The 22,074-nt window shown below is 43.4% G+C and overlaps 1 protein-coding gene across 2 annotated transcripts in view; it reads left to right on the top strand.

Annotated features, from left to right (window-relative positions):
• The window catches only part of LOC137423564 (uncharacterized), a 39,212-nt gene extending 17,844 nt beyond the window's left edge, over positions 1-21,368 (top strand). The window contains exons 3-4 of one of the 2 annotated variants that reach the window (XM_068110856.2): positions 5,717-6,328; positions 20,757-21,368. In XM_068110856.2, coding sequence (XP_067966957.2) covers positions 5,717-6,328; positions 20,757-20,794 — 650 coding nt within the window. In that variant the 3' untranslated portion in view covers positions 20,795-21,368. Of the gene's footprint in view, positions 1-5,713; positions 6,329-20,756 lie in introns of both variants that reach the window. The other variant, XM_068110855.2, reaches the window with a different exon arrangement.
• Positions 21,369-22,074: the final 706 nt, after the last annotated feature.

Here is a 22,074-nt window from a genome sequence, read left to right as displayed (position 1 = left end):
TCCATAGTTTCCCTTTTCCCACAGTTCGTCAATACATACTATTACAATACACAGTGCTGTATACGGTTTTGCTACAGGGTGGGGTCGAAGGCAATGGATCCTGAATTATTTTGGAACTAGCAAAAGTACCCATCCCCATGACGGGAAAAGTTTAAGTTAATTTATCAATTTAAATTGTTGCATTTTTTAAAAAGGTTAATTGTGTTGCACTCTTGGTTTCACTGAGAGCCAAATATTTGAGCTAATTATATTGCCAGCGCAAACATTGGGCGGCGGAGGTTAAAAAGAATGCAAAATACAGTGTAGCTATTTTAAATTGTGTTACTCCATTAAGATCTGTATTAAATCGAGGTTAATCCAGATGTTCATATTTATCTTAAAGATTACTGGAAGGGACAATAAAAAGTGAATATTGACGTTTGAGTGCATGGACAGATTTTAAAACGCAGCGTGGGAAGCGGCTGCCATAAACGGGAGACAAATTATTGCACGGACAGACACCATGGTTCTCGTATACAGGATTATCCATTTCATGGACCATGAGTCCATGACATGTTGTTAACCAATGTTAACTGCAACACTTAGACTAATAATTCAAAAAAATAAATAAACAATGTTACTTTACCGTCACTCAAGCGACGTGTTTACTTACAGTCACGTGAAAAAGTAAGTATACCCCATGTAAAGTTTTGGCTTTTTCAACATATTTCAACATACAGCTATTTGATCTTCATTTCAACAATAGTGAAAGATAAAGGTGATATAACATAACAAATATCATGAAACATTTACATTTTGTAGTCCATTGTATAATTTAAATAAACATAAATGCAAATTTCACAAGTGGAAAAAGTAAGTACACCCTTGGCTGCAATAGGTGGTATTGCCCCCTTTGGCAGAAACAACCTCAAGTAGGCGTTTCTTATAGCTGTCTACCAGTCTCTGACGTCGACTGGGAGAAATTTTTGCCCACTCCTCCATGCAGAATTCTTTCAGCTGTGCGATGTTTGAGGGGTTTCTTGCATGCACAGCTCGTTTCAAATCCCCCCACAACATCTCGATGGGATTTAGATCCGGGCTTTGACTTGGCCATTCCAGAACCCTCCATTTCTTTCTTTTCAGCCATTCCTTGGTGGATTTTCTGGTATGTTTAGGGTCATTGTCATGTTGCAAGGTCTACCTTTGGTTGAGCTTCAACTTTCCGACAGATGGCCTCACATTATCCTCAAGCACCCTCTGGCACAATGAAGAATTCAGTGGATTCTATGGTGAGCTGCCCAGGCCATGATGCAGCAAAGCTGCCCCAAACCATAATATTTCCACCACCATGCTTTACAGTTGGTATCAGGTTCTTGTGGTCAAATGCTGTCTTTGGTTTTCACGAAACATGTCTTCTGGTACTGTGGCCAAATAGCTCTACCTTTGACTCATCTGTCCAGAGCACATTGTTCCAGAAGTGCTGGTCTTTGCCGAGGTGTTCATTGGCAAACTTTAGTCTTGCCCTGATGTTCGTTCTGGACAGCAAAAGTTTCCTCCTGGCACACCTCCCATGTAGATCAAATTTGTGCAGCCTTTTTCTAATGGTAGACTCGTGCACTTTGACATCAACAGTGACAAGAGCTACCTGTATGTCCCGTGATGACTTTCTGGGGTTCTTCGAGACTTCTTTCAGCATCTTGCGGTCTGCTCTCGGGCTGAACATGCTGGGGCGGCCTGGCCTGAACAAGTTGGCAGTTGTTTGGAATCTTCTCCACTTGTAGATGATCTTCCGGACAGTCGAACGATTGATTTTAAATTGTTTGGAGATCTTTTTAAATCCCTTCCCAGACTCATAGGCATCTACAACCTTCTTTCTGAAAGCCTCAGAGAGCTCTTTTGATCTCGGCATGGTGACGCCACACACTTCAACAACAAAGAGCAAACCAAACTAAATGTCTGAGGTTTAACTAAGACAGGTTCCTCCAAGATCCTCTCTAACGATGTTCTAGTCAGTTGCACCTGAGCTGGTGCACCTGATTCTAATTTTAGGTATTTGAAGCAGTAATAAATGTAGGGGTGTACTTACTTTTTCCACATGCGAAATTTGCATTTATGTTTATTTAAATTATACAATGGACTACAAAATGTAAATGTTTCATGATATTTGTTATATTATATCACCTTTATCTATCAATATTGTTGAAATGAAGATCAAATAGCTGTATGTAGAAATATGTTGAAAAAGTCAAAACTTTACATGGGGTGTACTTACTTTTTCACGTGACTGTACTTTGACGATTTCGATGTTTTGATGATTTACGCCTTTTTACGAGTTATACCCAACGACCAACTACAAAACAAGAAGACGTCATGCAGAGCATGATACTTGCAAAATTCCCTCCCCCCCCCCCCCCCCCCAAAAAAAAGGTTGCCATTGATCCATCAAATTGTCCATTTCATCAAGATTAAAATTGACGATCTTGATCAAAACTCGGGTTAATAGGATATAAAGTGATGATTCTAGAAGTTTGACTTTGAGTTGACCTTTGACCTTTTGACCTCAAAAATAGTTGGTTTCCCAATTCAGTGAGGCAATATACAAATGCTGTTCAATTTTCAAATCAATTGGACGAAAATTAATGGGTTTTCAGATGAAAATTCATGATTTTGGAAGTTTGACCTTGAGTTGACCTTTGACCTCAAAAATAGTTCATTTCCCAAATTTAGTGACAAAATACAAATGCTATTCAATTTTCAAGTCAATCGGATTTAAAATGGCGATTTTAGAAATTTGACCTCCAGATGACCTTTGATCTTTGACCTCAAAATGAAAAGACTTCTCAATTGGGAAGACCTATACAACTAGGTGAAGTTTCGTAACGATCGGTTTAGAATTGTGACCTGTAGGCCGGTGACAAACAAGAAGACGTCATGCGGAGCACGATACTTGCAAAATCCACCCCCCACCCCCCTCCCACCAAGGAAAAAAATTCCATTGATACAGCAAATTGTCCATTTCATCAAGATTAAAATTGACAATCTTGATCAAAGCTCAGGTCAATAGGAAGAAAAGTGACGATTTTTCAGATGAAAAATGATGATTTTGGAAGGTTGACCTTCAGTTGACCTTTGACATTTTGACCTCAAAAATAGTTAGTTTCCCTATTTAGTGTCTCAATGTGCAAATGCTGTTCAACTTTCAAGTTAATCGGATGAAAATTGAGGATTTTTGAAGATTGGCCTATGTTGACCTTTTGGCCTATGTTGACCTCAAAAATAGCTGGTGGTTGAATTCAGTGACCATATATACAAATCCTCTTCGAATTTCAAGTCAATCGGATGAAAATTGATGATTTTAGAAATTCGGCCTATGTTGACCTTTTCGCCAATGTAGACCTCAAAAAAACTTGGTGTTTGAATTTAGTGACCAGATGTGCAAATGCTCTTCAAATTTCCAGTCAATTGGATGAAAATTGAGGATTTTAGAAATTTGGCCTATGTTGACCTCAAAAATACTTGGTGGTTGAATTCAGTGACCAGATATGCAAGTCCTCTTCAAATTTCAAGTCTTGGATGAAAATTGAGGATTTTAGAAATATGGCCTATGTTGACCTCAAAAATACTTGGTGGTTGAATTCAGTGACCAGATATGCAAGTCCTCTTCAAATTTCAAGTCAATTGGATGAAAATTGAGGATTTTAGAAATTCGGCCTATGTTGAACTTTTGGCCTATGTTAACCTCAAAAATACTTGGTGGTTGAATTCAGTGACCAGATATGCAAATCCTCTTCAAATTTCAAGTCAATCAGATAAAAATTGAGGATTTTAGAAATTTGGCTAATTTGGTGACCTTTGGCCTATGTTGACCTTTTGACCTTTTGACCCCAAAAACAATAGACTTCTTGCTTATGACCAACTCTAACATTTGGTGAAGTTTCGTGACAATCGGTTTAGAATTGTGACCTGTAGGCCGGTGACAAACAAACAGACAAACAAGAAGACGTCATGCGGAGCATGATACTTGCAAAATCCGCCCCCCAACCCCAAGAAAAAAAATTCCATTGATACAGCAAATTGTCCATTTCATCAAGATTAAAATTGACAATCTTGATCAAAGCTCGGGTCAATGAAAAGTGACGATTTTTTTTTCAGTTGAAAAATGATTTTGGGAGGTTGACCTTCAGTTGACCTTTGACCTCAAAAATAGCTGGTGGTTGAATTCAGTGACCATATATGCAAATCCTCTTAGAATTTCAAGTCAATCGGATGAAAATTGATGATTTTAGAAATTCGGCCTATGTTGTTGACCTTTTGGCCAATGTTGACCTCAAAAAATACTTGGTGGTTGAATTTAATGACCAGATATGCAAATGCTCTTCAAATTTCCAGTCAATCAGATGAAAATTGAGGATTTTAGAAATTTGGCCTATGTTGACATTTTGGCCTATGTTCACCGAAAATATAATTTGTGGTTGAATTCAGTGACCAGATATGCAAATGCTCTTCAAATTTCCAGTCAATTGGATGAAAATTGAGGATTTTAGAAATTCAGCCTATGTTGACTTCAAATATACTTGGTGGTTGAATTCAGTGACCAGATATGCAAGTCCTCTTCAAATTTCAAGTCAATTGGATGAAAATTGAGGATTTTAGAATTTTGGTCTAAGTTGATCTTTTGGCCTATGTTGACCTAAAAAATACTTGGTGGTTGAATTCAGTGACCAGATATGCAAGTCCTCTTCAAATTTCAAGTCAATCAGATAAAAATTGAGGATTTTAGAATTTTGGTCTAAGTTGATCTTTTGGCCTATGTTGACCTAAAAAATACTTGGTGGTTGAATTCAGTGACCAGATATGCAAATCCTCTTCAAATTTCAAGTCAATTGGATGAAAAGAGGATTTTAGAAATTCGGCCTATGTTGAACTTTTGGCCTATGTTGACCTAAAAAATGCTTGGTGGTTGAATTCAGTGACAAGATATGCAAGCCCTCTTCAAATTTCAAGTCAATCAGATAAAAATTGAGGATTTTAGAAATTTGGCAAATTTGGTGACCTTTGGCCTATGTTGACCTTTTGACCTTTTGACGACAAAAACAATAGGCTTCTTGCTTATGACCAACTCTACCATTTGGTGAAGTTTCGTGACGATCGGTTTAGAATTGTGACCTGTTGGCCGGTGACAAACAAACAGACAAACAGACAAACAGAACCACAAACGGAACCGACCAATATACTTGAAAAATCTTTGATTTTGCAAATAATGATTACAGCACCACACTTCAGTGTACACACACTGGATTACACTTACCTAGCACAGACCGAAAACGGAACCGACCAATATACTTGAAATGAAAAATTTTCACCTCAAAATCCATTTTCATCTCAGCCGATTAACTTTGATTACCCCAAAATTTTCCCTTCCGGGATCTGCAGGGAATCTATACATTTTGAAACCTTTCTCTGAGCGATTGTTGCATCCATGTCGCAGCATCCTGTCATTTAAAAAAAAAGAATGATAAGCTATTGTGTACTCATTCAATAAGCTATCGATGGAAACAAAATGGCGGCCACAACCTATGTGACCAGATATTTTGGGGACGTACCTTGTCGCTACTCCTAGAATTGGGAACCTAGGGGGGCGGTGAGAATTTTCACCAAGTTTTTATACATAATAAATCGAGAGCTTCTTATCAGTTACAACTTTATAATTTTGTTTGCTCTGCTTTTGTTTCAGAAGAAGAAGAATCCCCAGACAAACGCAGGTTCGAGAGCATGAGAGAAAGTGATCCAGAAGATGACGCTCTGATTGCAGACATTGAAAGATATTTGAAGGCCAAAAATAAAGTATGGGATTCGCATAATTTGCCAGAAACTAGTCATTTGAAAGAGAAACCTGGCCATGATTTTCCAGATGTTTATTATAAGAAGAATGACAACGACGACGAAGTAATTCCGCAACGTGGAACGCCACAACGAAACCCAAACAGATACTCCATGAGCTATGGAGAACCAAATGAGGGACAACAACCAAACACAGTCCGACATAGCCAATGGCTTGAGGAAAACATAGACAATGTACAACCAAACTCAAAAGAACGAGATTGGCACTTTAGATGTGAATTTCCGAGTAGTGCAGAAGCAACCAGGGAACAACGTTGGCGGAATGTACCGGAGGAGGTGAGGAAACTACTACGACCATCCCAAGGCCGAATGACTTTTACCTGTGAAAATCCAAATGGGAATGAAGCAAAGAATGAACGAGGATGGACATTTAAAGTCGAACACCCAAGTAAAGTGGTTGGCCCGAACTATGGTGACGAGGTCGCAAAGAGAGAACTTATTTCTAAATGTAAGTCACAATGGATGAGGGATGTTTGTGCGGTTTCTGAACAGCGATCGCAACCTTTGGTGATACGGGGACTAAAGGGAATTTAGGTGCAGGTGAAGGCTGTACTGACCCATTTGCTTTCATAGACATCCTACTTTCATAGATTATAGATGACGACCGGAACCCAAATATCATACTAAAATACGCCATTTCGTGTCCGTCTGTCTGATGAATTTTTGACGCCAATACATTCTGTCCTTACTTAACCAATCTCAACCAAACTTGACAGGATGACCAAGGGTTACATAATGAAGGTTGTAGCGCATTCATTTGCTCCCCTCCCCAAGGGGGTTTTCTCCCCCCGAGCGAGTTTGCCACCATGGCCGTCAATGGGGTTGCACGTTGAGGTGTACAGAAATGTTAAATTAGCTTTATCGTGGTGTTTTTCCAAAGACGCTTTTAATAACAAAATTAATGATAATCGCATATTGTTAATATTACAACAACAACAACAACAACAACAACAACAACAACAACATGCATTTTAAGGCCATTTTCCCTGCAAGAGCGGGGGTTAGCCTTGCGGTCCCCATGACAATCTTCTCCATTTTGCCCATTTTCTCCATTTTGTTAATGTTATTACAAAACAATATTCATACTAATTGTTGTAGAAATCAAAGATACAACAATGTCTCAGATCATGAGTTTAATCGAAATCAATCCCTAGCAATACCTAGGGAAGAATGAACAAGTATAACATCAGTACTCAGCATGCATCTGAATCAAGAATGGGTATAACATCCAATCACAAGCAAGCGCTGAGCAAAGCGATTCTACGTACCAATCTAGACATGCACACAATATATGTCACAGGAGTGGTCGCTGCGCTTAATGTCCAAGATCTTTATAACGAACGTGCAGCGGCCGAAAGTAGCATGACACCTGGGCTTTGAACTCACACAATTTCACGACATTCACCCCAGCGGTAAAACTACACTTCTCCCAGAGGTTAGAATCAAGCTAGCAAGCTATAGCGCAGTGTGGAAAATACTTTAGAGAGCAGATGATTACGTAAAGCAGCGAGCCATGTGAATCCCAGCCGAAGCGATCGGGACGGCGGATTTCTCTCCCGGTGCGCGTTCGAAACACGTCAGGGGCTTCAACCGCGTGTCCGAATTCACCCTCGCCGGGATAACCGCCTATCTCAGGTGATGGCGGAGGAACCTCAATGTCGATCGGATTGGGCGCATGAGGGGGCGTGGTTGACGGCGAATTCCCCATCATCGGATTCCCCGGACTGAGCTCCGGCCTAGCGGCATCCCCGCACGGAGCAAGATGACGCACCGAAACAGTAGACTCGCGTCCGTCTGGCAGCAGCACTCGCGCGTGGTCGGGATTGGCTTGGAGAATATGAACCTTGTCAACAAGCGGGTCATATTTTCTCGGGCGAACCGTGCGTTTGAGAAAAGCCGGTCCGGGCTCGGCAAGCCAGCCAGGCAAAGGCCGAATGGCACCTGCACTGCGCGAGTAACGAAACAGACAATCGTGAGGAGTTTGATTTGTAGCGGTACACAATAAAGTCTGAATCGAGTTTAATGCCCCGTGTACCATCCAAGTCCATCGGTCTCGTCCTAGTCCGTGGGTATTAAAGCCGAGAGTAATGGCTTTCCATATAATGTCATTAAATCTTTCCACCTGACCATTCGCCTGGGGTCTGTACGGAGTGGTATAACTAGAAGCGATATTTCGCTGAAGCAAAAAGGTTCGCACATCTTGAGACAAAAACACAGCACCTCGATCGGTATGTACATAGCCCGGATTCCCAAACATGGAAAACAAGATCTGCAGACACCGGATGACCGTCCCGGCAGTCATGTCATGGCATGGAAAAGCAAAAGGGAATCTGCTGAATTTGTCCACTATCATGAGAAGGTAGCGAGAGCTACCCGAAGCCGGTAGACTAGCAGAAGCAGGTAGACTCGAAGCCGGTAGGGGCCCTTTGACGTCCATAGACAATTTCTCCCACGGCCTAGTAGCCTGGATCAGTGTACCCATCTGCGGCTTATAGAAACGTGGTTTTAATTCAGCGCAAACGGGACAAGTGCGACATAGACGACGGATGTCCTCAACTGAGTAGGACAAATTGCGACAGCACATAATGAGCTAGACGAGTCACCCCAGGATGGCACAATGTTTCATGAAGGACATGCAGATCCTCAAAGGAGGTGAGACTCGCGCACACCGCTGGCCGTGATAGTGCGTCCGCTGCGAGATTATCCCGCCCCGGGCGATACTTGATGCGAAAGCAATAATCTGCTAATTCTATATGCCACCGAGTGATTTTCTCATTCTTAATGTGCTGGGCATGGCGTGTATCGTACATGAAAGCGACACTTTGCTAATCAGTGATGACCTCAAAATGCTTGCCAAGCAAGTACTGTCTCCAACGCCTAATAGACTCAACAATGGCGTACGCCTCTTTTTCGACAGATGAGTGACGTCTCTCCGCGGGGGAGAGAGTCCTTGAAAAGAAGGCCACAGGTTGCCCTCCTTGAGAGAGTGTGGCAGCTATTGCGTGGTCCGACGCGTTGCTTTCCAAAACAAAGGGAATGTTTTCATCTCTAGATGACACAGCGGCGCCAGCTATGTCCGACTTCAGGCCATGAAAGGCGACCTTGGTGGCGTGATACATGGGGAACACTTTACAATACACAAGAGGACGAAGCTTTTTGGAGAAATTTTGGACCCACTTTGAATAATGTGCCAACAGCCCGAGGACACGCTTCAAAGAAGCACGGTCATGTGGAGGGGCAATGTCGAGCAAGCGTCGCAGCCGCTCTTTGTGTGGGATGATGGTGCCCTGGGTCACGGTGTACCCCAGTAGGTCTATTGTCCACGCCGAATAGCAACATTTAGCCTCGTTCAGCGTCAGACGGTACTCACATGCAATTTTGAGGAAGCGCTGCAGATTAGCATCATGATGAGCTTGATCGTACCCACAAACCGTTAAGTTGTCCAAGTAAACAAAGACATCTGTTAAGTGTTCCTTAGCAATTATGTCATCTCTGGCCCTCTGGAAACATGCGACCCCATTTGTGACTCCGAAAGGCAACAGGGAACTGGGACAACCGCTGACCGGATTCAAAGCCAGTGTAAATGCGATCGGCGGCAGCAATCGGAATTTGATGATACCCACTACGGAGATCTAACGTACTGTACACCTGGTACTGTGCCACCTGTCGGACCAGGGAATCCAATCCCGGGAGCGGGTAGGCGTCCAATTCCATAAACCGATTAATCGTCTGCGAGTAGTCAATTACCAAGCGTTTGCGATGATTTTCGGTCTGGACAACCAAAACGTGAGCTCTCCAGGGCGACCGATTAGGTTCGATTATACTCTCTTTTAGAAGGTGACTAGTCTCCTCAGCAATAAATTGCGTATCAGCCCGGGAGTATCGTCGTGATTTAATGGCTTTACAATTGGTACAGTCAGGAGTCAGAATGGGAAACAACGACAGTGGTTCTATTTCCATCCCGGCCAGAGCACACACAGAAAGAGTATTATCCCCGCCAAATGACATTTCTAACCGACCATGACAATGGAGGAAATCGTGTCCCAGCAATACTTCTGCACATAGTGTTGGTAAGACCATTAAACGACCATCCGGATACATTTGGCCGTTAATCACTAACTTCACCCGGCATTCGACTTTAGTATGCATCCAAAGTGCTTGGGAAGCCATGAAAATACGGTGCGATGTCCCGAGAATCGGCCAGCCGTGCTGCTGGACGAATCTCATGTCGACATAGCCCTCCGTCGAGCCCGTGTCGATCAAGGCGTTTGCCATCTGCCCTTCAATCAGCACCGGAACAACAGCGCTGGACAGTCCGGGCGGCCCGGAGGATGTCGAGACATCTAGTAAGGACGATTGAGCCACTCACGTGGGCCCAATGCCAGCCAGCGTCGCACATGGAGCCAATCGAGGCCCGCGCAGTGAGGCGATCCCAGTCAACGTCGCGCGTGGTGCCGTTCGAGGCCCGCGCAGTGAGATGATCCGAGTCAACACCGCGCGTGGAGCCGATTGTGCCCCGGGCGATGAGAGAATCATGGACAGTGTCGAGCGAGTACGCCGGCCTCGTGACACACGGCATACTTTTGCAAAATGGCCTTTCCGAGCATACAGATGACACGTCGCTTGCCGCGCCGGGCAAACTGACCTCAAATGATTCCTATTGCCACAGAAAAAGCACTTTGCGTTACTCCCGGCAGAAGGGGCCATGGCAGCAGCGGCTGTCAAGCTCATGCTTGAAGCTTCGGGAGCTTCCGCTATGTCCGATGTCAGCGGAGGATCGGCAACCATGCACTCCGCAGTAGCATCACTCTCCGGGCGTCTCTCCATGGTTACGGCTGCCATGACGTACGGCTGACCGTACGCATCAGATTGCGTCTGTGCCTCGTGAAGTAGGAGTGCCAAATCATGGGCCGTCTGCAGCGTGAGATCCGGCGTCTCCAACAATCTTTGGCATATTATGGGCGAGTAGATCCCCGAGACAAAATAATCTTGCATGAGATCGTCGCGCACTTGCTCGGGTGCTCGAACTGCAATAGTACAGTCTTTGGCTAAGCGACGAAGTTCCTGAACAAAGTGGTCGATGGATTCCGACGGGTCCTGTCGCCGAGAAGCGAGCTGGTATCGAGTGCAGATCGCACTCTGAGTCAATGTAGATTCGATGTAGCTCGGCTACGGCGGCGTCATAGGTATCACAATGAGAAATATACTCGTAGACGGTGTGGGTCATGTGAGAATGTAGAACAGCGAGCCTGATCTCTTCCGTGAGGTCCGCATGAGATTGCAGGTAGCTTGTCAGCAGACGCAACCAGTGTTTGAGCTGGCCAGATGAGTCCGTCGCCTGAGAGTCTCCTCCGAAGGTAGGTAGTTGTAACATCTTGTGAGCCATGGTGATCTCGATCAGACGAGAGATAATTTCGATTAAGTGTTGTAGAAATCAAAGATACAACAATGTCTCAGATCATGAGTTTAATCCAAATCAATCCCTAGCATTACCTAGACAAGAAATCAACAAGTATAACATCAGTACTCAGCATGCATCTGAATCAATAATGGGTATAACATCCAATCACAAGCAAGCGCTGAGCAAAGCGATTCTACGTACCAATCTAGACATGCACACAATATATGTCACAGGAGTGGTCGCTGCGCTTAATGTCCAAGATCTTTATAACGAACGCGCAGCGGCCGAAAGTAGCATGAAGGGAGAAGCTCAGGTTGTGCTCCTTTACCAAGCATCTAGCTAGCGCTTGCCGAGCCAGCCGTTCCTTAACTGTTTTGAATGGAGTGCTTGCTCGAATGCTTAAACCACTTGGCGATCTATCCACAAGAAACTTGCTAAATGAACAAACACCCAAAGTTCTTGAGATCCGAGTCTCCGACCATAGATCGACTGTAATCTACATACCCCAAAGAGGAATGGCCCTTTTTGCCTCTCCCGTAGTGAACGGGTGTACTAGTACAGAAAATACCACATGCTACAAAGGGGGCAGATTAACCTTTTTGTTGGGGAAGGATAGGAGGGATGGTGGAGGAAGAGAAAGAAGTGGGGTGGAGGGGCGGGGGAGGGAGGGAGGAGATTGTAAGGAGGAGGAGGGTAGTGGGTAGGAGAGGGAGGATCAGAGGGGAGAGGAGGAGGGTGAGGTAACCGTTACCTCAGGAAGAGGAAGAAGGTCAGTAAGTAAGTGCTCGCCTCAGTAAGTGATGCAACTAACGAGCTGAATACAGTATTGAATCCAAGTTTAATGCGCATTCGCTATTGCCCACAGCAACCCAATCAAAAGCAAGGAGGAAGGACCAGCCTCCGGAGTGGAAAAATAGTGATGCCTGGGTACATAACATGAAAAAGAGGTGTAGATTTGAAGGGGTAAGAAGACGAGCACTGCTACACACTACGCACTGATAAGAGGTTTCTAATTACCCCATGCTCAAGCGAAAGGTGGGGTTATGCAAATTGGTTCACTTTGTTAGTTGACAAAAAAAAAATTTGGATAAGTATGTTGATCACTCCGGTTTGTGTTTGTTTGTTTGTTTCTGTCCGCTCACTTATACTTGCCTACAGGTCACAATTTTAAACCGATCTTCACGAAACCTCACCAAATGGCAGAATTCCTGTCTGACAAAACCCTATATATTTTTGAGGTCAAAAGGTCAACATAGGCCAAAGGTCAACGACATTTCTTCACATTTCTAAAACCCTCAATTTTCGTCCGATTGACTTGAAAACTGAATAGGATTTTCATATCAGTTCACTGAATTCAACCACCAACTATTTTTGAGATCAGCATAGGCCAAAAGGTCAATAGGCCAAAGGTCAACAAACTTTTCAAATTTCTAAAATCCTCAATTTTCATCCGATTGACTTGAAATTTGAATGGGATTTACATATCGGTGAACTGATTTCAACCACCATTTTTGAGATCAGCATAGGCCAAAAGGTCAACAACCTTTTAAAATTTCTAAAATTGTCTATTTTCATCTGATTAACTTAAAATTTGAAGACAATTTGCATATCAGGTCACTGAATTCAACCACTAATTAATTATTTGTGACGTCAAAAGGATGCTCTACTGAGTGCCATTCTATTTTGTTCTCTTTTGCCAAGTGTGGCTCCATGAGTGATTTTCATCTGTTTGTTTATGCCTATGGATTTATGCCTATGGTTAAGCCTATGGTTTATGCCTTATGCCTATGGTCCTAAGCCTGGTGTTGGCTTAGCGGTTAGGGTGCCGGCTTGGGATCCTAGGATCCTGGGTTCGAATCCCAGTCGATCGCTGAATTAACACCAGGGGGGTTGACTCAGCCTGTCATCCTTCCGAGGTCGGCAAATTGAGTACCAGCTTGCTGGGATGAATGATCCTGGTGTGTACCCCGGTTTAGAATAGGTACATCGTATCCCTTCGCATCGTAAGAGGCGACTAATGGTTGGCGTCAGGAAGGGCATCCGGCCATAAAAACATTGCCTCAAACAGGGAACCATGATTGTCATGGGGCCCGCAAGGCTAACGCTCTAGCGGGGAAAATGGCCTTAAAACGATCATTCATTCATTGTTTGTCTGTCTACAGACATTAGTTTTTGATTGAGCAACAACTTAGTTTCAATTGAATTTCATATTTTGAATACTGAAGAACACTAATCGCAACATTAATTGGAACACAAACTTGCAGTTTAGCAGTAGTTTGGCTCTGAATTTGGCAAATTGCAAGGAATCTTGCCCCAAGTGAGAATGCACACAGAGGAGTAGGGTAATTAATTTATTCTGTCTGCCTGTCTGGCAGTCAAACAAAATTGAAAATCAATCCAAACAAGAAACTTCGTTTTTAGAGACATCATAAAGGACACAAAAAACAGGCACGAATAACTGTAGTGTAACGTGATAAATAAGGAAATGTAAAAGACGGTACATCAACTACATCAACGGTGGAAAACTTCCAAAAAAGGCTTTTTTTTCTACACCCTTCAAAACTTTAATTTTAGTTAAATTTAGTGATACATTTGGCACTGGATAGAACACAAATATTCTTGTTGGCTGTTTCAAAAACCTCCAATATTACACCTTTTATGCCATCTCGACCAATCAAATTTGCCACTCACACTCTCGGTATTGAGGAATATCGAGATTCAGACAAAATTGTAGCTCATCGGAAATATAGATTGTGGAAAAGCAAAGCAAGAGATGAAAAAAACCCTTCCCATGTCCTTTTTCTCAAGACAACCTTGGGTAAGGGTGTTCTATGAACTGTATCGTTTTCTGGGCTTCGAGATAAAACAAGCGTTACGCCTAGGTCCCCCGTTGGGGAAGTAATGTGAGTTGACAAAGTGGAAGACGCAGAAAACATGCTATGATATGATATTCCGCTCACAAGGTTCAGACATACATGGCGGCGGCCATCTTGTATTTTGACGTGGCGACCCAATTTTCAAAAGCATTCTTCCTTATGCATAGATACACCCACACCAGATGAGAAGTTAGTAGTTCGTTTATTTTTCAAGATATTTCACTCACAAGGTTCAGACATATATATGGTGGCGGCCATCTTGGATTTTGACGTGGCGACCAAATTTTCAATAGGGTTCATCCTTATGCCTAGATACACCCACACACCAGATTAGAAGTTGGTACTTCACTTATTTTTCAAGATATTCCGCTCACAAGGTTCAGACATACATGGCGGCGGCCATGTTGGATTTCGACGTGGCGACCCAATTTTCAATAGCGTTCTTCCTTATGCCTAGACACACCCACACACCAGATTAGGAGTTGGTACTTCGCTTATTTTTCAAGATATTTCGCTCACAAGGTTCAGACATATATATGGTGGCGGCCATCTTGGATTTTGACGTGGCGACCAAATTTTCAATAAGGTTCATCCTTATGCCTATATACACCCACACACCAGATTAGAAGTTGGTACTTCGCTTATTTTTCAAGATATTTCGCTCACAAGGTTCAGACATATATATGGTGGCGGCCATCTTGGATTTTGATGTGGCGACCCAATTTTCAATAGCGTTCTTCCTTATGCCAAGATAAACCCACACACCGGATTAGAAGTTGGTACTTTGCTTATTTTTCAAGATATTCCACTCACAAGGTTCAGACATACATGGCGGTGGCCATCTTGGATTTTGATGTGGCGACCCAATTTTCAATAGGTTTCTTCCTCATGCCTATATAGACCCACACACCAGATTAGAAGTTGGTACTTCGCTTATTTTTCAAGATATTCCGCTCACAAGGTTCAGACATACATGGCGGCGGCCATCTTGGATTTTGACGTGGCGACCCAATTTTCAATAGCGTTCTTCCTTATGCCTAGATACACCCACACACCAGATGAGAAGTTGGTACTTCGCTTATTTTTCAAGACATACCACTCACAAGGTTCAGACATACATGGCGGCGGCCATCTTGGATTTGGACGTGGGTTGCACCCACACACCAAATTCGAATGCGGTCCTTCGCTTACGCACGCACGTACACACGCACGCACGGACGGACGGACACACGGACGGAGGGGAAAACCATAGTCCCCCTTTCACTCCGCGGTGCGACCGGGGACAACAACCATAGCTTGAGGCAAAAGACATGGGACGGGTCAATTTCATCTTGTCCAAATGTTGCTCCAGGTTGTCTTACCGATTCTGGGCAGTGTTTATTTGCTAGTCTCGGTCAAACCTTCGGCTTTATTAATCTGCATGTGGGGCTGAGTTTTGCATGACCCATGACATCATATTCCTGCACACGATGAAAATAGTTTTCCAACTCCGTGCTGGCACACCGACCCAAGCTGCACAGTGGGTTTGGAGAGAGAAGGGATGTTATAATCATAAAAATGAGGGGGTAGAAAGACATGTTCACGCAAGCTTGTGGGGTGGGACATGTGGCTTAATGATCGACAGGTTACACTGCCCACAAAGGTGGGACCAACAGCACAGTTTTCATTCCACATATAGTCTGGTCTGTTAGGGGGCTTTTAAGGGGGGATTGTGCAAATTTGTCTACAAGCATGAAACTTGGCACACTTGTAGTTTGTGACCTGCTGAATTCAAATCTGCCGGGAGCCAAAGCCAATTCTCAATGGGAGCGCCATATTTGACACTTCAAAATGGCCGCCACTCAAAAACTGACTTTTCCGTTAATAGCCAACCAAAAGTCACATAATTACAATTAAAAGCACTTTTCTAGGGTTTTGGACCTCACTGATTCTAAACATGATGTCTGTTTGACAGTAGCCTTGACAGGAAATTTTACATTTTTTTTTTTTTTATGTTTGACAATTTTTTTAAATTTTAATTTTTTTATTTAAATTTTATTTTATTTAATGAACATGGGATTGTGAGTTCTGGACCTTTGAGCCCAGATCTCTAGAGACTCAGGTGGTCCCTGAACACCAGAGCAGTAATTGGAGTATGACTTCTGTCTGAGGAGATACAGACCCATGACAGAGACCTGGTGAGCATAGCGAGTGCGCTTTATATGATGCTCATGAAGCACAGACTGGGCACGGCCAGATGTGAGGACCTGGGCCTGAGTAAGAATGTTGCTCCACCCAGAGTCCCGCAGCAACTTACCAATCATCTGGTGCATTTTGTCCTCTATGTGTAGAGCGCCCATCATCAGGACCAGCTTATCTTCCCCCATTGTGTCAGGGAATGACCACTGCAGCTGCTTAGCGATGGCATACAGAGGCTGGTCACCACCAAGCACAGGAGTTTGACCAGGGTTGAGGGCCTCTGTGCCTTGCATTGTGAGATGCATTGCATGTTTCATCATAGAAGGTGTGGCTGCTTTGTCAGGGAACAGAGGTAGAACCCCTATCAATGCCTTAGGCTTCACAGAGTCATCACTCATGAGTCGGGAGTTGTAGCCTGACCAGGTGATGACTTCACCTTCTGGCAATGTGTCCTGTTTCAGCACTGTGGACACATGTGCCATCCAGGACTCATCCTTGAATTTGGCTCCATGTAGCAGATTATGAGATGGCCGAGAATTGAGATCTGGAGTACATGGTACATGCAAATCATTGCTTGAGAATTCAGCTGGCTGAACCACTGTGTAGGATTCAGGAAGTTGTGGTACAGTAGTGTCTGTAGGATCCAGCTCGATAGAGGGTCGCTGTACTCCTTGGTTGTCCCAAGACAGGTGGTTTGTCACGCTGATTGCTGTCCCATGGAACTCATCATGGGAGAAGTTACCTTGGTTGCTGCTATCCAAGTTGTCTACATCAAAGGTCACGAAGACCCCACTACGGATGTTTGTGGGCAGCACAACTCCATCCTGGACAAACTGTTTGACGTGTGCTTGTGTCATGGATCGCCTGATCTCCAAGACACGACTGTAAGACACAGAAACCCCAAAGGCATTGGCATTATTGATCTCTTTCTTCCGCCTACCCTCACCATGCAGCTTGAGGCCCTGGTACAAAGGGAAAGGGGTCTCATGTTCTTTGTTGTGACGGATGTTGCTGGACTTTGTGGCATGATGTGAACCACTGCAGGTATTATAAATAATCTGCTGGGCAATGGCGCTTGCAACTCTTGCCCTGCCTTGTACCTGCGCCTGCAACTCCTCATTGCTCTGTTCACGCAAGATTGAGGGGCCCTGGAGCAGGATGTTGAGGAAGCTTCTCAGCTGTCCAGGGATGGGAGATGTCAGGGAATCAGAGGCAAAAGAACCAGTAAATGGTTCTTGCCTCTGGAGACAGCAGTTCCTAAGTATTACTGCTGCTCGCATCAACAACAAAGCATCATCCTGACCTATCTGGGACTTATGGGCTTCAGCTATTAGATCTCCAACGTTCTGGTTGCTAGAGATATAGACTTCCTTGCCCTGGGAGAACTCTGTCGACTCAGGAAGCAGCTTCAGAAGATACTCCTTGAACCGTGTGGCATGTGGTTCCCTGGTATCAGAACAGGGAATTCCCTGTTGCTCCACAAGTGTTCTATATAACTGTCGCAAAGCAGACAGTTTGAAGACTGAGTCAGAGTCCTCGACTAAAGCAACAATCTGCGCAATGGCAACTGGATTGAAGTGAGGGGCAGGAGGACCTGCAGATGATCTACGATCCTCAGCACGAGCTGAGTCTCTCAGGTGCAAGTAACACTGTACATGATAGTAAGTGTCACCAGCGTGGGCATCAGCTGCGTGGGCAATCAGTTTGCCCAGAAGATTGAAATTGTTGGTGCTCTGAGCCCAGGTCTTTAAGTTTGTGTCTACATTAAATGTTTCAACTTAACGTAGATTCTTTTGGTCCTGTCCCTCACATATTATGCAACAAGGAGACTTCTGAGGAGCAGAAGACACTGCAAAACTGGGCCGTAGTTTCTTAGGTGAGTTTTGGTCACTAGAATCCTCTTTTTCAGTGAACCTTCTCAGGCGAGAGTTACTGCAGTAGGTTCTGCAAACTTTGTGATATTTGGCATTGTGTGTCTGAAGCGTCTTAGCAATGCCCTGGCCCTCATCAAGCTGAGCCCATGACACTTTCAAACAAGAAGGCATGACACCAATGGCTTTAAAACCATTCAGATCTTTCTCAATTGAAGCAAGGCCCTCTTCCGTTGGCGTCTGCAACCGTTCATCCTTTTCTTCTTGGCAGACACAGCAAAGCTCCCAGTTGATGGCATCCATCCTTGCCATCCACCACCAGTACAGCTAGGACTTCTATTCTCTATTCTTCTATTCTATTCTATTCTTCTAATCCCACAGCAGAACGACAGGCACCTGAAATAAAATAAATAAAATTAAATTTAAAAAAAAAAATTAAAATTAAAAAAAATTGGCAAACAAAAAAAAAAAAAATGTAACATTTCCTGTCAAGGCTGCTGTCAAACAGACATCAGATTTAGAATCAGTGAGGTCCAAAACCCTAGAAAAGTGCTTTTAATTGTAATTATGTGACTTTTGGTTGGCTAGTAACGGAAAAGTCAGTTTTTGAGTGGCGGCCATTTTGAAGTGTCAAATATGGCGCTCCCATTGAGAATTGGCTTTGGCTCCCGGCAGGTTTGAATTCAGCATGTCAAAAACTACAAGTGTGCCAAATGTCATGCTTGTAGACAAATCTGCACAATTTTTCCCCTTACAGACCAGGCTAATATACTTTACATGACTGGGTGCTTCAATCCCCCCATGCACGTAACAGCATTGAGTACAGTGCATTCAGAAAGTATTCAGACCGCTTCACTTTTTTCACATTTTATTATGTTGCAGCGTTGTGCTGAAATCGTTTAAATTCATTTTTTCCCTCATCAATCTACACTCAATACCCCAATACCCCATAATGACAAAGAGAAAACAGGATTTTTGAAAGATTTGCAAATTTATTAAAAAGAAAAAAGTGAAATATCACATTGACATAAGTATTCAAACCCTTTGCTATGACACTTGAAATTTAGCTCAGGTGCCTCCTATTTCTCTTGATCATCTTTGAGATGTTTCTACATCTTGATTGGTGTCCACCTGTGGTAAATTCAATTGATTGGACATGATTTGGAGAGGCACACACCTGTCTATATAAGGTCTCACAGCTGACAATGCATATCAGAGCAAAAAAACAAGCCATGATGTCGAAGGAACTGCCTGCAGAGCTCAGAGACAGGATTGTGTCGAGGCACAGATCTGGGGAAGCCTACAAAAAAAAATTCTGCTGCATTGAAGGTTCCCAAGAGCACAGTGGCCTCCATAATTCTTAAATGGAAGAAGTTTGGAACAACCAGGACTCTTCTTCGAGCTGGCCGCCCGGCCAAACTGAGCAATCGGGGGAGAAGGGCCTCGGTAATAGAGGTGACCAAGAACCCGATGGTCACTCTGGCTGAGCTCCAGAGATCCTGTGTGGAGATGGGAGAAACTTCCAGAAGGACAACCATCACTGCAACACTCCACCGATCTGGGCTTTATGGCAGAGTGGCCAGACGGAAGCCTCTTCTCAGTGAAAGACACATGAAAGCCCGCTTGGAGTTTGCAAAAAAGCACCTGAAGGACTCTCAGACTGTGAGAAACAAGATTCTGTGGTCTGATGAAACCAAGATTGAACTGTTTGGCTTCTCTCTGAACTTGCCAAAAAAAGTTGATATCTTGCAACCCGTACTGCAAAAACTCCAGACTATGTGGGCCTGTGCAAGGCCTGTGTACAGGCGCGTTCTACCCGGTCTTCCCTATCATCCGTGCCAGTGAGTGGACTTTGAACCTTGCGGGATTACCACGTGTGAACGTGGTGAGCTTGGTGATTTATTTAATGGACGTCTTCAATCAGAAAACCGATGCCATCATTACTAACACTTAGTTAGATTTCCTAGAGGGAGACACCGTATCTGGTTGAGTTGCTTCTTAAGACCAATGGGAAGGTCATATCTGGGGCTTGTGAATGCACACAGTAAGTATAACATGATATTTACTATCACTCATGTTGGGGAGAAGTGAGCGGCAGGGGTTGGAGTGGGAGCTTTAAGGGCTGCGCTTGCCATTATATATATATATTGTTTGGTTCTGGGGCTACAAGAGAAATTATAGTAGATTTTTGCATGTATTGGTAAAAGGTGAAGCATGTGTATATGTGTGCCACTGCTAGCTTGTACGAGCAGGAAATGGTACGAACCTGACACCTCTCGTCCACTGATATTTGTCATATTTCCGCGAGCCTGATTTTCATTCAGGTACAGAAGAATTATAAGAAATTGACACTTTTTCATCTAAATTCTGAAAATTATGTTAAAAGACTATTTGAATCACAGATTTCGCGCTAGTAATGGCAGGTTAAAAGTGCCCATCACACCAAACTGAGTCAGTGAACACGCACATGTGCAAAAGGTCTCATTTAACACTCATACGTCATTTTGAAAGTTGCGTATTGCTCAATCACAGGTGATTTGTACTTTTCAGGTCTGCGAAGCTGGTTTCGCAAAGAAAGTTGCAAATGAAATGGAAGAAGCAGCTACTTCAAAGAAGGATAACGCTATCCTGTTTTAAAAAATACTTTTAAAAAACAAATGTAATGTGTATTCCAATATTTCGCTCACTCATGCATGTAACGGAAGAGTTGTCGAATCATGGGGAGAGTACAATTGCTAATTACAATATAGAATTTTCTTAATCTGCTTGGTGTTGGTAATTTTTTCTAAGTTCATTTTAATAGGCAAGTTTTTTAAAGCTTCCACTTTGTCCGGATGTTCCTTCTGATGATGTGTCTATGCAAAAGCTGAATCATTTTGTTTGTTGAACACAACTTGCATGCATACTTATACTTTTTTTTTATTTTTTACAAGATCTCATCATAAATAATGTGTGAAAGCAATAAAGATCATCGTTTGATATAGTTATGGCGAAGTTGACTTCATTTATAAACTTGACAGCATGTATGTTTGTGGTCTTTCTAAAAATGCATCCAATGTGAAACACAAGACATGATTCATTTCAACCCAGAATTACAAGATCTGATTGTTACGAATTTTGTTCAATTTACATCCTTGTATTAAACGAATGCATGCAACATCAGTGAATTTACCAATTTTTCTTCCAATAGTTATATCAAGACTGGTAGAAGAGCAGATTTACAGGAGGCACAGAGTCCAACAACAACAACAGGTAGAAATGGGAGACACCATGAGGTGTGGGGTGAGCAACGAATTAAAGACAACATGAGACTCTTCTTTGCATGTACAACGTGGAGGAGATAGAACATAAAACGGATCAGGACATAACAGAACAAAATGAACAGTGGAAAGGGGGATCACACCAATAACAGGGTTTAGGGACAATATAGAGTGAGACTTGGGGAAATAAGAGGTGTGAAGATGAATGAGGGGGAAGTGGCTGCACTGTGGGGATTTTAGGGGTGTTTGAACAAGATGAAGACAGCCGCAAATTTTCAGGAAGAAAAAACTGGAAAGAGGTCAGCTTAGGGACGGTTAATGGGGGTAGAAAAGATCATGCTTGTAGAAGTGGCATGATCTGAGATGGCGGTGAACATCCACTAGGTGGATGACAACCAAGTGGTGCTGTGAAAAAGCCTCCTCCCCAGGGATCACCTTTGTGTCCCGGAGGTGCCCCCTATCTCGCCTACGCACCAGCAGGTAGTCAACGGTTGTCGTCTACCCACCTGACGTGTATGTAACAAGCTTATTATCCTCTTTCTGGAACTGAGTATTACAAATCAACAAACCAGCTCCATCACCTTCTCCATTCCTCACACCGTATCCGT

The sequence above is a fragment of the Myxine glutinosa genome, chromosome 3 (genome assembly GCF_964187855.1).
Source record: "Myxine glutinosa chromosome 3, kmMyxGlut1.1, whole genome shotgun sequence".
Classification (NCBI taxonomy): domain Eukaryota; kingdom Metazoa; phylum Chordata; class Myxini; order Myxiniformes; family Myxinidae; genus Myxine; species Myxine glutinosa.
This window is presented reverse-complemented; position numbering and strand designations above follow the sequence as displayed.